We start from the raw sequence: 16,804 nt of genomic DNA, 5'->3' as shown, positions 1-16,804 counted from the left end.
TGTCTCGAATGAGACCAATCACTGTTGTGTCATCTGTAACTTCAGTAGCTAAACAGATGGATCATTGGAGATGCAGTCATTGGTATACAGAGAGAAGAGAAGTGGGGAGAGCACACAGCCTTGGGGGCCCCTGTGCTAATTGTACAGGTATTTGATGTGATCTTGCTTAGCTTCACCTGCTGCTTCCTGTTTGTTAGGAAGCTTGTGATCCACTTACAAGTCTGTTCCGGTACCTGTAGCTGGTTTAGCTTAGTTAGAAGAACGTCTGGAATGATGGTATTGAATGCTGAACTAAAGTCTACAAAAAGGATCCTTGCATAGGTCTTTGGAGACTCAAGATGCTGTAGGATGTAGTGCAGAGCCATATTAACAGCATCATCTGTTGATCTGTTTGCTCGGTATGCAAATTGCAAGGGGTCTAACAGCAGATCCGTGATGGTTTTCAAGTAGGAAAGCACTAGCCTTTCAAAGGTTTTCATGACTACAGATGTTAGAGCAACTGGTCTGTAGTCATTCAGTTCCTTGATAGTGGGCTTCTTCGGCACTGGGATGATGGGAGAGCGTTTGAAGCAAGAAGGAACATAACACATCTCTAGTGATTTATTGAAAATATGGGTGAAGATGGGGGCCAATTGGTTAGCACAGACTTTTAAGCAAGAAGGAGTTATCTTGTCTGGGCCTGGAGCTTTTCCTGGCTTTTGTCTGTGAAATAGGTCCTACACTTCTTTTTCTGTGATCACTAGGGGTTGTGAACCCAATGAAATGGGATCAGTTGTAGGAGGCTTGGCTGTTGTTGTTGTGTCTGAGATGGGGGTTGTGGAGATAGGTGGCTGTAGTTTCCTTTCAAACCTGCAGTAAAACTCATTCAGGTCATTCAAGTAAGTAAGCACCACCAGACCCTCATCTGTGTGGTCTGCGACCGATCCAAAGAGCACAGGGGCCACTGGGTGATCTCTGTGGAGGAAGCTTTCAAGGAATACCAGGTAGGAGTCAGCCAGGAGGAATCGCTGCGGAGGGGCATCCAGATCCTTGGTCTTCCTGGGAATCCTTAGTTCACTTTCCTTGCTTCCTCTGTTGTCTGCCACTTGGGTTTAGCCTGGCGCAGATGCCAGTCAGAACCAGACTGGATAGTTGGTTCAAGAAACTTTTATTGAAGTATTTCAAAAGGCTCTCAGCAGCTAAAAGAGCTGAGACCCCAACCTGAACCATATACAAATACAAAGTTTATATACTTAAGATTAAGGAAGTTAACACTATTAAGAATCACTCATTGGTTCCTTCATATGTTACTTTTTATTGGATTCTTCTACTTTACCTTCATCCTTCATACATTGCACATTTACGTTAATAAGGTTTCTTATCAGAATGGGTGTGTGTTTTATTTTTATAATAGGCTAGATGTTACCAAAGTTTATGTCTATGTGCCTTAGGTAGCATCTTTCTAATTGGAATCCTTCTAACTTTCCTGTTGAGCTAGTAGTGTCTCACCATTCCCTACACTCTTATTACACTCAACTGCAACTTTCTGCATTGGGCATTCCTTTAATAAACTTCCCTAATTAAAACCTGAGATCTTCACCTCTTGCTTTATGCTCTGTGCCTGCAATTTTTTGAAGAGAGATTTACCATAGTCCTCGACTTTCAACCAATCGTTTAGTGACTGTTCCAAATTTTAACAGCAATGAAAAAGTGACTTACAACCATTATTTAAATTTGTGACTATCCTGCTTGGCAACTGCCATGCATTTATCATGATTGCAAAAATTCAGACACTTGGCAATTGCCATGTATTTATCACTGTTGAATGTATCAGTAATTGATTGGGGATCCGTCCCAAGAATATTTGCTTCTCCCCAGATTTTAAAAAGCAGCACTTTTTCCTGCGGCTGATAAAAATAGGATCGTCAACGTCCGATGAGGGATATGGAGGAGGAGGATTATTTTGAAAACTGCACCCCCCCCCCTTTTGGGCCAATGATAATTGATCGGGGTTCCATCCGGCGAATGTTTGCTTCTCTCCAATTTGTTCTTTTTAAAACACTTATTTTTCCCTGTAAGAAGCCAGCGAAGCTGACCGCAAGAGCAACAACAATTCATTTCGGTTTCCCGTCTGGGCAGAGCCCAAAGGCGGTCAGCTGATTTGGAGGAGAGGAAGCGAAACTTAACTTTCTCTTTCCTTTCCCGGCGGAGGCGGCGGCAATGGCGGGTGTACCGTGCTTGCCTGTTTTTCTTGAAGAACTCACATGCTCCGTTTGCCTGGACTTTTTCCAGGACCCCGTGCTCATCCCGGAGTGCGGCCACAACTTCTGCCGGGGCTGCCTGACCCGCAGTTGGGGGACGTCGGAATCGGAGGCTTCCTGTCCCCAATGTAGACAAACCTTCGGACTCCGCAGCCTCCTCCCCAACAGGCAGCTGGCGCGGATGGTGGAAGTGGCCAGGCAATGCGGAGGTCCTTGGGGCGAGGAAGGAGGGAGCTTCTGCCCGAAGCACCGGGAGCCCCTCAAGCTCTTCTGTAAGGACCACCAGACCCTCATCTGCTTGGTCTGCGACCGATCCAAAGAGCACAGGGGCCACTCGGTGATCCCTGTGGAGGAGGCTTTCCTGGAGTACCAGGTAGGAGTCAGCCAGGAAGAATCGCTTTGGAGGGCCATCCAGATCCTTGGTCTTCCTGGCAATCCTTGGACCAATTGATTTGCTCTTTCTATTGTCTCCAAACTGGGTTTAGCCTGGCGCAGATGCCAATCAGAACCAGACTGGACAGGCGGTCCAAGGAACTTTTATTGGTGTATTTCATCAAAAGGGTCTCAACAGCTAAAGGAGCCAAGACCCCTGAAGGATGTAAAAATTCAAATTATAGAGTTAAGACTAAGGTTCCTTGACAGGTGTTTCTTTTGATTTCTTGTCCTGGCCTACTTTACTCACATTCCTCATACATTGCATATTCATGCTAATAAGCTTTCTTATCAACGAGGCTGTGTGTTTTATTATTATAATAAGCTAGAAGTTACCAAAGTTGATGTCTATGTGCCTTAGGCATTGGAGTCCTTCTAACTTCCTTGTTATTTTCTTGTTGTGTCCCCCCCATTGGTTACTGGTCTTACTACAGTCCTCTGCCACTCTCTGCCTGGACCATTGCTTTCACAAACTTCCCCAATTCCAACCTGAGACCTTCACCTCCTGCTTTATCCTCTGTGGCTGAAATTTTTCTGAAGACAGATTTACCATAGTCTTTGAATTACAACCATTTTTGTTTAGTGACATTCTCACAAGCAAAGTCAATCGGGAAGCCAGAATTGCTTCACAACTGTGCTACTAAGTGAACAACTGCAGTGATTCACTTAACAACTGCAGCAAGAATATTACTTAACTGTCTTGCTTAGCAACGGAAATTGCCTCTAGGGAGAAATAGGCTCCCTTTGCCAGCTCATTTTCCACATTTGCTCTAGAGCGAAATTGTCATGGAAATATCCAAACTCTTGAGTGCAGATCCAGAAAAACATTCCTGCTGGATCAGCCCAACCTTTCATTTCTCAGTGATGCAAGCAGGAGACTCAGGCAGCTCACTTTAATGCTCTTGCAGGGAGTCCTCGACTTAGAACCTTTCATTTAGTGACTGTTCAAAGTTACGACGGCAATGGAAAATGTGACTTACAATCATTTTTTTCACACTTATGATCATTGCAGCATCCTTGTCATCACATGATCAAAATTCGGACTGCCAACTGCAATGTATTTATGACGATATCTTCTAACTGGATCTTCCCTCCGATGTAATTCTTTACAAAAAGAAACTCAAAACTTGTGTTTTCTCTTCAGTTCAAGGTTGAGAATTGCCTGAAGGCTCAGAAGGAGGAGAGAGAGAAAATAGCTACATACAAAAGAGACACAGAGCAAAGAGTGCAGGAGAGGCTTGTAAGTATTGACTCAATGGTGAGGAGCTTCTGAGCTAATAGGAAGGAGAATCTCATCTGCCATCTTTAATAATAGGCAGCCTGTTTGGAAGTACAAGCTCTGACTTTAAATGAAATTCAAGTTAAAAATAATATTAGGGCAGAACTTGTTCTTAACCTGGGGACTGAGATATCACCATTGGCTGAATAAGTCACAGTTACGTTAAGTGCACCTATCCCCTGAGCTGTGTTTTATACAATGGGTTTGTTTTGTTTAATAAATTAATGCAAAACGTATTTTATCCTATTGAAAAATTTGTGAACTCAAACATTTTTCTGTCTTCTTTTTTGGAATCCCTGATTGCCAAGAAAATTTTCATGGGAGATCATTAAACTGGAGCGTGTTTTTTTAAAAAGAAACCTTTCCCCCCTTTGCTTTTTAATATCAAATGGTGTTTTTTTTTCTCCTTCAGATATTCTGCCACCTCACTTTTGGATTCTTCAAGGAATCTGTTTAATTATTATAACAATTAAAATAAAAATAATTAAGTAAAATAATTGAAATAAAAATAGGCTTTTTTATTTTTCTCTTTCTTGTTCTAGGACTTCATCAAAAAAGTGAAAATAAATGTAGTGGCTGAATTCAGAGAGCTACAACTCTGGTTAGAAGCACAGGAGAAGCTTCTGTTGACAAAAATGGAAGAAACGGAGAAGGACATTATGGCAAGAAAGGAGAAAGGTTTGGCCAAGCACATGGAGGAACTGGGGTCTCTTGATCATCTCATCCAGGAGATAGAAGAGAAGCTTCAGCAACCAGCCAGCAAACTCTTAAAGGTCAGGCAGGAAGTTGAGATCATAGAATCCTAGGGCTGGAAGGGACTTTGGAGGTCTTCTGGTCCAATCCTCTGCCGAAAATGGTTGTCCAATCTATTATTGGAATCCCAAAACTCAGGGAGGCAGTCTGTTCCCCTGATAAATACTTCTCGGGAATTTCTTCCTTATATTTGGTTGCATCTCCAGATGAGCTTCCACCCCTTTTCCCTATGAGAGTCCTTCAAGTGTTGGAAGATGGCTGTAGGGTCTCCCCTAAGCCTTTTCTTCCTTAGGCAGAGCATACCGAGTTCCCTTAGCCATTCATTGTATGGTTTGACTTCCTGGCCCCTAACCATCTTCATTGCTCCTCTCTGCATTCTTTAGCCCCTCCACTGAATACTTTTTTAGACTCTTTCCTTCCCCCCCCCCCCCATAAATTTAATCAAAACTATAATAGTGAAAAGTACCAATAGAAATAAAGAAAATAGGGAAATGGAGAAGGAAAAGAATAGGAAAGAATCTCCAGATGAGCTTCCACCCCTTTTCCCTATGAGAGTCCTTCAAGTGTTGGAAGATGGCTGTTAGGGTCTTCCCTAAGCCTTCTCTTCGTTAGGCAGAGCAGTTAGGCAGTTAGGCAGTTCCCTTAGCCATTCATAGCATGGTTTGAATGCTGGCCCCTTACCATCTGGCCCCTTACCATCTTCATTGCTCCTCTCTGCATTCTTTAGCCCCTCCAACTGAATACCTTTTTTGACTCTTTCCTTTTCCCCCCCCATAAATTCAATCGAAATTATAATAGTGAAAAGTACCAATGGAAATAAAGAAAATAGGGAAATGGAGAAGGAAAGAAATGGGAAAGAAGTGTAGGATAAAGGGAAAAGAAAAAAATGTCTCTCAACTTTTTTTCTGCACAGTAAAATACAAAATAAAATTACAGCCTCAATGTTTTAATTTTGCATATTTAGTAATTATTAGCCATGTCTATAAAAACAGATTAGTCTAATAAGCAAAATCAAGCATCAAGAATTCATTTTTTTTCTATTGAGCACAAAGTTTAGAAGCAGCTTCCAAGTAGAAACAACGGGTCATATCTAATTAAAGCAGTCAATTTTTTCACTTTTTCCATCCATTTTCTCTTGTGGAGATTGATATATTTTTCCATATCTGCATGTAGGATTCTGGCTGCAGTCGACCCAAGTTCAAAATCTTTTTTTCAACTCCCCATTTAGTAATCTTTTTGACTCTTTCTATGGAAAGGAAACTGAAAGTATCAAATCTACAGGTAGTCCTTGACATAACAGCACATTTGGGCCCGAAATTTCTGTTGCTGAATGGAACAGTTGTTAAGTGAATTTTGCACTATTTTACGACCTTTCTTGTCACTGTTATTAAGTGAATCTCTGCAGTGGTTAAGTTAATAACATAGTTATTAAATGATTCTGGCTTCCGCATTGACTTTGCTTGTCAGAAGGTTACTGAAGGTGATCACATGACCCCAGGTTGCTGCAACCATCATAAATATTAATCGGTTGCCAAGTGGCTGAATTTTGATCATGTGACCATGGGGATGCTGCAAGAGTCTTACGGATGAAAAATGATAATCACTTTTTTCAGTGCCGTGGTAACTTCAAACAGTCACTAAGTGAACTATTTAGTCAAGGACTACCTGTAATGACTAATATTAGGGATACATAAAAAAAGCAGGCCATGCGAAAAGCAAGAATTCAAAGTGCTGGTCACTGTCCCTGTATTCTTCACAATTTTAAGAATGCCTGCTTAGGGTTCCCTATTAGGGATGTGGTAGTGGGTGTTCTTTGTAGGGTCTCCCCTCCCCTTAATCTCCAGGGCAAGGAGAAACTCAACACCTGGATTTTCCAAAGTGCCTTGATTCTGGAAACATAAATGCAGGGGATTTTTTTTATCCTATTGATGCACTATTTTGTTTTTCAAATAGTCTTTTCTTTTTGCTATTATGTTTTGTATATAAATATATATCTTCTGTAATTGTGTTGGATTCAATCGGGTATATTTTTTCTTAGACAAAAAAGTAAAAATAATACCACTCTAAAAGAGGGGGAAAAGAACATCGGATTTTTTTAAAAAAATTGCAAGCAATATATATACTTGTTAGTGTCTGGTTGTCCAGATGTTTCACTCATGTATTTTGTAACCGTAAGAATTTAATTTTCTGCATTGGAAATGATGCCTTCAGTTCTTTGTCTCTTTATTTTTTAGGACATTGGAAGCATCTTAAAGAAGTGAGTAAATCCACCCTTTTCTTTATATTCTCAGAGATCAGCAGCTCCTCCAGCTGTTTTCTTATTTTGGAAAGTTCTTTCTGTATTTAGCAGTATTTTAATGTAAAGACAACAGACTGTATTTCAGGGCTTTGTAGATATTTCCTCAGAGAAAATCAACACAATCTAATTAGCAATATTTGATATGATCTATGTTGGTTGCACACTCAGCCAGAGGTTTAGACTGAATTTGCCTTTTTATCCATCTATTGAGTCCTTCTCAAGAAGAGACAGATGTTTGATGGTTTGAAAAGTATCATTGTAGGATGTAAGCTCTTCCAAGTAATGCAACTATGATAAATACATGCTGGTTGCCAATCACTGGAATTGTGATTGCAGTGACACTGTGACAGATGTTAAGTGGGAAAATGGTGTTCAGTCATTTTTTTGAGAGCCCTTGTAACTGGTTGCTACCAAATAGTCATCAATTGAAGTTTACTTGTAACTGAATTTGTCTCTATTAAATTTCATTGCATTATCTTTAATCCATCAAGATCAGTTTGAATGTCATATCCGTCTTCTAATTGATTACCTACCTCACCCATATTAGTCATCAGTCATTTGGTAAGATACAATCCTGTCAGTGTATAAGAAATTATGATCTGGGATAGCTATAACAAGAAGTCAGCCAATGAGAACTGTTTGGTGAGTAACAAACAAGATCTATTGTGAGCCATGGGAGATGGCTAGGAACCTGGGCGGGGCTTAGCTTGACTGATCTGTATATATATAAAAGAGTTGCTTTGTCCTTGCAATACAGCTTCTGTGTTTCTGAGTTCTGGTTATTCTGGTTCTGGCTTCTACTGCATGGGTATTGTATACATGCATCATGTGTTATATTATTGTATATAAATAAGTTTTTTATAATAATAATAATGATAACAACAACAACAACAACAGAGTTGGAAGGGACCTTGGAGGCCTTCTAGTCCAACCCCCTGCCCAGGCAGGAAACCCTACACCATCTCAGACAGATGGTTATCCAACATTTTCTTAAAAACTGCCAGTGTTGGAGCATTTACAACTTCTGCAGGCAAGTTGTTCCATTGATTAATTGTTCTAATTGTCAGGAAATTTCTCCTTAGTTCCAAGTTGCTTCTTTCCTTGATTAGTTTCCACCCATTGCTTCTTGTTCTACCCTCAGGTGCTTTGGAGAACAGCCCGATTCCCTCTTCTTTGTGGCAACCCCTGAGATATTGGAACACTGCTATCATGTCTCCCCTAGTCCTTCTTTTTATTAAACTAGACATACCCAGTTCCTGCAACCGTTCTTCATATGTTTTAGCCTCCAGTCCCCTAATCATCTTTGTTGCTCTTCTCTGCACTCTTTCTAGAGTCTCAACATCTTTTTTACATCGTGGCGACCAAAACTGAATGCAATATTCCAAGTGTGGCCTTACCAAGGCATTATAAAGTGGTATTAACACTTCACGTGATCTTGATTCTATCTCTCTGTTTATGCAGCCCAGAACTGTGTTGGCTTTTTTGGCAGCTGCTGCACATTGCTGGCTCATATCTAAATGGTTGTCCACTAGGACTCCAAGATCCCTCTCACAGTTACTACTATTGAGCAAGGTGCCATATATACGGTACCTGTGCATATTTTTTTTTGCCTAAATGTAGAACCTTACTTTTTTCACTCTTGAATTTCATTTTGTTAGATAGTGCCCAACGTTCAAGACTGTCAAGATCCTTCTGTAACTTGAGTCTATCTTCTGGAGTGTTGGCTATTCCTGCCAGCTTAGTTTCATCTGCAAATTTGATGAGTTCCCCATCTATCCCTTCGTCCAAGTCATTGATAAAGATGTTGAAGAATACTGGGCCTAAAACCGAGCCTTGGGGTACTCCACTGCATACTTCCCTCCACGTGGAATTAATTTATCTTCTATAAATGAATCCTGCTGAATTATTTACTTGTGTGCTGGTAGGATTGCTGCAAACTCTGACAAATCCATTGGTTCGGCCAAGAGATTCACAAGAATTTTGAAGAGTAGGGAGCCCAAAACTGGAACTTAATGGCCTCTGCTAGATCTCTTCTTTAACTTGATGAAGGTGGATGAGTGCAGTTCTCAGTCAGGATCCACTGAGTCGCCATGGTGTCCATATTTGAATAGCTAGCCAGAGAATTGACTGAAGCCTGGGAAACAGGGGCCCTTGTCAGTCAACAGGAGTGCTGATTTACTTACCAGTTAGTTAGGATCTGAGGAAATGACAATCAATGACTTAATAACTGGCGATGAACACCCCACTTGACAACTAAAAGCCAACACAACCAGGCACTACGTTAATACAATGCGTAGAACAGCCCATTCTGGAGAGAGAGAGGGAGATTCCCTGAGGATGGGCTCCAGCCCAAGTCCGAAAGCTCAGAAGACAAAACCTCTGGTGACCAACCCAGATTGGATTCTGTCGCTAGCCAATCCTCAAGGACCATCTGATGGTTTAGAAAGGTTCTTCTATTGGCAGGTTGATAACGGTTACAGGAACTGGGCATGGCTAGTCTAGTGAAGAGAAGGACCAGGGGAGACATGATGGCAGTGTTCCAATATTTGAGGGGCTGCCACAGAGAGAAAGGGGTCAAGCTATTTTCCAAAGCACCTGAAGGCCAGACAAGGAATAATGGATGGAAACTGATCAAGGAGAGATTCAACCTAGAAATAAGGAGAAATTTTCTGACTGAGGAGAATGAACCTCTGGAACAGCTGGCCTCCAGAAATAATGGGAGCTTCATCACTAGAAGCTTTCAAGAAGAAGCCGGACTGCCATCTGTCAGAAACGGTGTAGGGTCTCCTGCTTGGGCGCTGGGCTGTGTGTGTTGGACTAGATGACCTAAAAGGTCTCTTCCAACTCTGTAATTCTGTTATTTTGTCTTGACAGTTACCAGGCAAAGGAAACATGTGAGAATCCGGTGGATTTACTTCTAGAGCCAAAGTGGACAATCTGGGATTACAATGATATCCCTGGGCTTCTGAAAAGGGCCATGATAAAACTGAGAGGTAAAAAACAGCTGCTGGAGTTTTACCCTGGATGACATTTTGAGCATCCAAGGGAGATTCTGGGTTGGTGTCACATGGATCAATGAGGGATCAATTTCAGGATCACTGTCTCAGTTAGGATTGTAAATCAAGATTCCCTGTATTCTTCGTAGCCTAAATCCATGTGCAGTGATCTCTGGGGAAGCAGAATAAGTTTATAATAAGTATAATGAAATATATGGAGGTAGTTCTTGACTTATGACCTCAGTTGAGCTGAAAATTTCTGTTGCTAAGCAAGGCAATGGTTAAGTCAGCTGTACCCCATTTTACCAACTTTTTTGCCAGAATTATTCCGAAAATCGCGGCAGTTAAGTGAATCACTGTTGATAAATGAATCTGGATTCCCCCATTGACTTTGCTTGTCAGAAGTTCCCCAGGAAGGTTGAAGAGGACAATCCCAGAAAAATGGGATGCTGCAACCATCATAAATACAAGCTGGTTCCCAGTGCCCTAATTTTGATCACGTGACTGGGTAGGGTGCAATGGTCATAAGTGTGAGAACCGGTCATAAAGCACTTTTGTCAGTGCCGCTATAACTTCACTAAAGAAATAGTTGTAAGCTGAGAACTACCTGTATATGGAATATATAGTAGAATATATTTATACCTGATGGAATCGATATAGCTGTCAAAGACATTTTAGTTTGTAGCTTTCCCTATTCCTTATTTCCTGATTTGAGTCCAAGGAAAGCAAACCAGGGTATCTGAGGGAGGCCCTTCTGTTGCTCCAATTCCAGTGATGAGATACTGAATCCCTCCCTTTTCTTCCCCAGATATGCTGGAAAGTGGACTTCAACTACAGGAAGGTAAATATGAGTTCTAGGAATTGGAATTCCTTGCTGTTTTAAGCTCTGATGCCAGTAACTAAGAGAAACATGATAGAGTATGAAAAAAGAAAAAATATAGGATTAGATACTATATAAGACTACTACTAGCTGATTACCCGGCATTGCCCAGGTATTTATTTATCCCAATCTTGTATTAGACAGGAAAAGGAATGAATTTCATCTTTAGTGTCAAATCGAAGCAATTTTATTCACAGGGTTTTAAAAGTATAAGCACAGTATACAAAGTATAAACTAAAATATTATTCAAATTAAGAATAATATTAATTTAAGACAAAACTTGATTATAAAAAACATTTTTAGTTTCACCTCCAGGAGCAAGAATAAATTAATTCTGTGATGAACCCACCCTTGAACAAACAAAATAAAATTATCTGTGGGAGAAACATGGTGATCTGAAATCCATTCCACAGTATTTAATAGACAAATTTTTTTCCAAATTTTTTTCAATTTTTGGTTGGTTGGCTGTGTGGTTGCATCTTGATTGGTACATGGAGTGGGTGTTTGCAGATTGGTTGGCTGTTTCATAGCATCCTGTGTGGGTGTGGTCCTAGTTTTTTGTTCCTGAGCTTTGGTGTTGTGGCCTCTGGAGTTCTGTGATATGATGTCTTGAGCATGGCTGTGATGCAGCATCCCGGGTTTTGGTTTGGCTCCAAGTCCGAGGTCTTGTCATGTGTTCCTGGCGTGTGTCAGCTTGCTTTGTGTGGGGATCGGAGGGGGGCGCAGCAGCCAGTGGTGCCAGCATGGTCTGGCTTCTGGATGGTGGTTGTGTTTCGTCTGTGGGATGGGTTTGGGTTTGAATCTGATGAGGATGATTGGTGGTGGCGTTGTGTGTTATCCTGGGTCCGGTGTCAATTTTCATGGCTGGGACTCGTTTGTTGACTAAGGCTAGTTTCCAGATGTCTGGTAGGCGGGAGGTGTCATCCCGTTTGTTCATGTTGTGGGGGTGTTTCTCTATTTCGATGGCTTCCATAATTATTCTCTTGTTATAGTGTTCAGTTTTGGAAATTAATTTGGTTCCTTCAAAATCAATTTCATGTCCTGTGGCTTTAAGGTGCTGGAAAAGGGAGGAGGTTTTTTCTTCTTTTCTGACTGCGTTCTTGGGTTCTGCAACACGTGCATTTATTCTCCTATTAGTTTGTCCAATGTATGTGGCTGGGCAGATTTTGCATGGTATTTCATAGACTCCTTGGTTTTCTAGATGGATCTTGTCTTTGGGGTTTCTTAAGATGTTGGCTATTTTTTGGTCTGTGCAGAAGGCTGTCTTGATGTTGTGTTTGTGGAGAATTTTGCTGATTTTATCTGTGGTGCCTTTGATGTACGGGAGAAGGGCGATGCCATTGTTTTGTTCTGTGTCTTGGTTCTTGGGCAGTGAGGAGAATAAATGCACGCATCGCAGAACACAAGAACGCAGTCAGAAAAGAAGAAAAAACCTCCTCCCTTTTCCAGCGCCTTAAAGCCACAGGACATGAAATTGATTTTGAAGGAACCAAATTAACTTCTAAAACTGAACACTATAACAAGAGAATAATTATGGAAGCCATCGAAATAAAGAAACACCTCCACAACAATCAAGATGCAACCACACAGCCAACAACTCACTCACAGCAACACTAGAAGAGGTGGAGCACTATGAAGTGTTTGAAGGACTTGGCCAGAGGTCTTCATCCTTGGCCATTGTGAGACTTGTGGATTTCAGTTCCCAGAATTCCCCATCCAGCATGGTGGAGCTGGAGGGCAATCAGCAGAGTGGCAGCCACATGGGAGACTAGAGACTAAGGGAATTGACCAGTGGAGCCAAGAGATGAAGAGCTGAGCGGAGGAGCCAAGAGAGGTACAGTTAATCAATGGATCCTGAAGGTGTGCAGCTTAGTGGCAGTTGAAGGGAGGCAGATGGACTGGAAGATGGCGAAGGCAATCTAAGTGAATGGAACAAGAAGGCCAGAGGCTAGAGGAGCGCTAAACAGCTGATTTCAATTTGTAGAAATTGAAGTCCACAAATCTTACAGTTGCCAAAGTTGGAGGAGTCTTGACCAGACAATGGCTCAGGTGCTGTTTAAAAATACAATGAGTCTTCCAGTCCTGGAGGGGGTGTTTGGAAGTTGAATTCCATTCACACAAGAAGGTTAAACTCTTGGGGGTAAAGACACAAACTAGGCCTGCAGCTTGAACTCTTGTTCTTCTCCTTCCTTCTTCCCTTCCCCTTTACAGAGAATATAACTCTGGATCCAGACACAGCCAATCCTGAGCGCCATGATGTCTCCAAAGATCGAAAAAGTGTCAAAGGAATTAAGCTAGTTATAGGAAAATATCCTGTCTCGGACCGCAAGAGATCTTATCCTTGTGTCCTTGGCTGTCAGACGTTCTCATCAGGGCGACATTTCTGGGAAGTTATTGCAGGAGGTAGAGGAAAATGGGCTATAGGGGTTGCCAGCAAGCCACTGAACTTAACAAATGTTGATGACCAGACCAGGCGCTGGGAGTTTTGGAAATGGGTAGGAAAATACTTGGCTACCTCTCAGTCAGAATACACTGAACTGGTCCTGACTGAGGAGCCCACGAGGATCCGCATCTCTCTCAACTGTGAAGAGGGACAAGTGAGCTTTTTTGATGCCAGCACAGCAACTCTGCTCCATACATTCTCAGATGCTTCCTTGGTTGGAGATACCCTTCTGCCCTATTTCTATTTGGACGAGGGCACCTGCATGACACTCCCCTAAAAAAGGGACATCCGTAGACAAAACTTTGGAAAAATCCCTATTTGCCAAGCAATGATCTCTGAAAGCCTTTAAAGCAGAGATTCCTTAGGTTTTTGCTATTTCAGCTTCCTTTATTGTTTTATGCCACTCTGGTTAGTCAGTCAGTCATTATAAAGGAATAACCTGATCATCATTTCTATTTGTCTGGATTAAAAAAAAAGAGCTTTATTGGCTTTAGCATCATGTTTTCAGGGGTATCAGTATTAAAGATACCTTACAGCTAAGCCTGTCAATCATGATTTTATATGTCTGTCACAGCTCTCCATCCCATTTATGGATCATGCTTGTTTGTTTAATGTTAGTTGTAATCAATGATTGTGTAGGTTTCCATAACTTAGTATATTCTGTAATCTTCCCCTTCTTTTTTTCTTTCCTTCCCACTTTTTATCCCCTTTTTCTTTTAACACATAATTGTGTTTTTATACTCATGAAAGTTATCTACAACAATCAGATTACTGATTGTAAGACCGATTGTAATTCTATAGGTGTCTCATGGATTGTAGTTCCTTCTTTTGCAATTTTATGGCAATAAATGTGTTCAGTGTAACACATAGAAACAGAAGATCCCCAGAAGAGAATAGACAAAAATAAAACATACCGTCTGTTATCAAGAGAGAAAACGTGAGCCCTATGTGTCCTAAATGTGTCACCTGGCTCAAGCCAATACTCAAAAAGAATTGTTAATAGAATGGTAAAAATGAAACATGTTATTAAATAAATGCATTATTTGACAATAACACTGTTTTTCCTTCTTGCTTTAAGCCACTCTGCCTCTTATTGAGTAACTAGAAGTAATTTGAGTAAAAGAAGAAGCCAATCTATTGTGGTGGTTAAGAAATCAAGCTAGAAGCCATGAGTTCTTTTTTTTAAAAAAATATTTTTATTACAATTTTCTTTTTTTCATAACAGTTGTATAGATTCAACAGAACCGTGACATTATTGTATATTTCGGATCTACTTTCCATATAATTTCTATATACATTATATACATCTAATCATCAATAGCCTTATATATATTTTGTTTTCTATTTCTATTGATTGTCCATATGTACCAATAATCCCAGACCACATAGTATTCTGAATCTTCTTTTTCTTGTAATTCTATGGTAAGCCTATCCATTTCTGCGCAATCATATACTTTTTGGATAATCAGACTCTCTGGTGGTATGCTACTGAGTTTCCAATATTGCGCGAACACAATCCTTGCCACTGTTAGAATGTGCAAAATCAAATATCTTGTTTTTTTATCAAGTTTTGTCTTAAACATTCCCAAGAGAAATATTTCTGGGTTCCGTTCAATTTGGCATTTTGTTATATCCTGTAACCATCCTTATATCTTAACCCAGTACTTTTTCACTTCGGGGCACATCCACCAGACATGAAAGAAGGTACCTTGATGTTGATTACATTTCCAGCACTTTGGACTTAGATTCGGGTACATTTTGGCCAACCTAGCTGGCGCTAGGTGCCAGCGGTAAACCTTTTTATATTGATTTTCTTTGTAAGCAGTAGATTTGGTTAAATCTGGTTTTTATTCCAGATTATTTCCCAATTATCTAAATCTATATTGTGCCCTATATTCTTTGCCCATGCAATCATTGGTTCTTTCACCACCTCTTCCATTCTATCAAACTCTTAATAGGTATTTGTATAATTTAGATATTAATTTTCCTTCCAGGCCTATCAATAATTTGTCTAGCTGATTTGGTTCCATATCAATTCCAAATTCTTCCATATCTTTCTTATATCTGGATTTCAATTGTAAATATGGCCACCAATTGATCGATATTCCCTGTTCCTTTAATGTCTGAATATTTTTGAGTTTTCCCTGTTTGTCTAATATTTCTGAATATCTTGGCATCTTACTTATGTCTAGTGTGTTGGGGTGGATCATTGCCTCCACAGGGGATAACCAGCCAGGAATTTTCTTGTAGTGTTTTTTCCTTGTCTTGCCAATTCTGTACCAATGCGTCTCTTATTCTATGTCTTTGAAAATATGAATGTGTCTTACTTCCTTTATCCCACATGAAGGTGTGTAGAAGCCCTGAGTTCTAATCCTCCCTTAGGTAAAGGCCAGTTGGGTGACCTGGGACCTGTTACTCTCACTCAGCCCTAGGAAGCAGGCAATGGAAGCCACTCCTGAATCTTTAGCAAAAAAAGTCCAGAAAGCCACCAGGGGTCCACAATCTGAGGAACCTCAAAAGTGGCTTTGATATTGAGATGGGAGTCAGATCCAGGAAGACTGTGAGTTCAAGTCCTGCCTTAGCCATGAAAGCCAGCTGGGTGACTGAGTCATTTATTCTCTTTCAGTCCAATCCACCTGACAGGATTGTTGTGGGGAAAATAGGAGGAGGAAGATGTGTTGGATGTTTGCCACTTTGAGTTATTTGTAAAAATAATAAAGGCGAGATACAAATAAATAAGCAGAGTGAAACTTAACTCTGATAATGGTGACTTTGAATGCTGACAGCAGATCTCTGGAACATCTCAAAGCATCTAAAGAACTGAAGATTGACAAGTTGCTGTTGGCAAAGGAGCAAATGAGTAATCCTAATGAACATACCTAATACAGGTAGTCCCCAACTTACAATTTCCCAACTTTCCCCCCAACTTTCTGCTGTCAAGTGAGACAGCTATTAAGTGAGCTTATACGCCATTTTAACTGAATCATGGTGGAAGAAGGTAATGAAAAGGAGGTTTCAGCAAGAAAAAGGAGAGCAGGGGATAGAGACAGAGGGAGAAAGGGATAGCTGAGTCTCTGGGGCCAAGCCTGAGGAAGAAAGGAGAGAAGGGAAGTGGGGCCTCCTGAAGTGAGGGGGGGGAAGTGACGCATAAGGATCGGTTGAGGAAAGCTGGAGAAAGGAGTGTGGGGAAAGGTAGGGAAAAGTGTGTGAGGAAAGATTGAGAAAGGATTAGGAGTAGGAAGGGGAAAGAGATGGAGAGAAAGGGAGGCAGGCAGGGGAATCAACGGAGGAGCAGAGGCAGTGGCAGGAGAGACCAGCAAGCACCAGGGGAGAAAGGAGAGAGAGGAAGAACAGCCACAACCCAACCGTAAGACCCTCCTGCTGATAGGAGACTCCAGAAGGGACCAGCTGGAAGGACAAGATAGCAGAATCCAGCTGAGCAGGGAAAGTGGAGGTGCCTGAGCAAAAGGACCAGAGTGGAG

The 16,804-nt window shown here is 41.1% G+C and overlaps 1 protein-coding gene across 1 annotated transcript; it reads left to right on the top strand.

Moving 5' to 3' along the window:
* Positions 1–2,162: 2,162 nt before the first annotated feature.
* LOC131192496 (E3 ubiquitin-protein ligase TRIM39-like) lies at positions 2,163–13,862 on the top strand. Its single transcript, XM_058171681.1, has 7 exons — positions 2,163–2,613; positions 3,817–3,912; positions 4,494–4,724; positions 6,939–6,961; positions 9,878–9,996; positions 10,808–10,840; positions 13,091–13,862. Exons 1-7 carry the CDS (start codon positions 2,200–2,202, stop codon positions 13,597–13,599), a joined length of 1,425 nt encoding a protein of 474 aa, XP_058027664.1. The 5' UTR covers positions 2,163–2,199; the 3' UTR covers positions 13,600–13,862.
* Positions 13,863–16,804: the final 2,942 nt, after the last annotated feature.

This window comes from Ahaetulla prasina, chromosome 2 (assembly GCF_028640845.1).
Source record: "Ahaetulla prasina isolate Xishuangbanna chromosome 2, ASM2864084v1, whole genome shotgun sequence".
NCBI classification, from domain to species: Eukaryota; Metazoa; Chordata; class Lepidosauria; order Squamata; family Colubridae; genus Ahaetulla; species Ahaetulla prasina.
The sequence above is the reverse complement of the archived record's forward strand: the minus strand, read 5'-3'. Positions and strand labels throughout refer to the sequence as shown.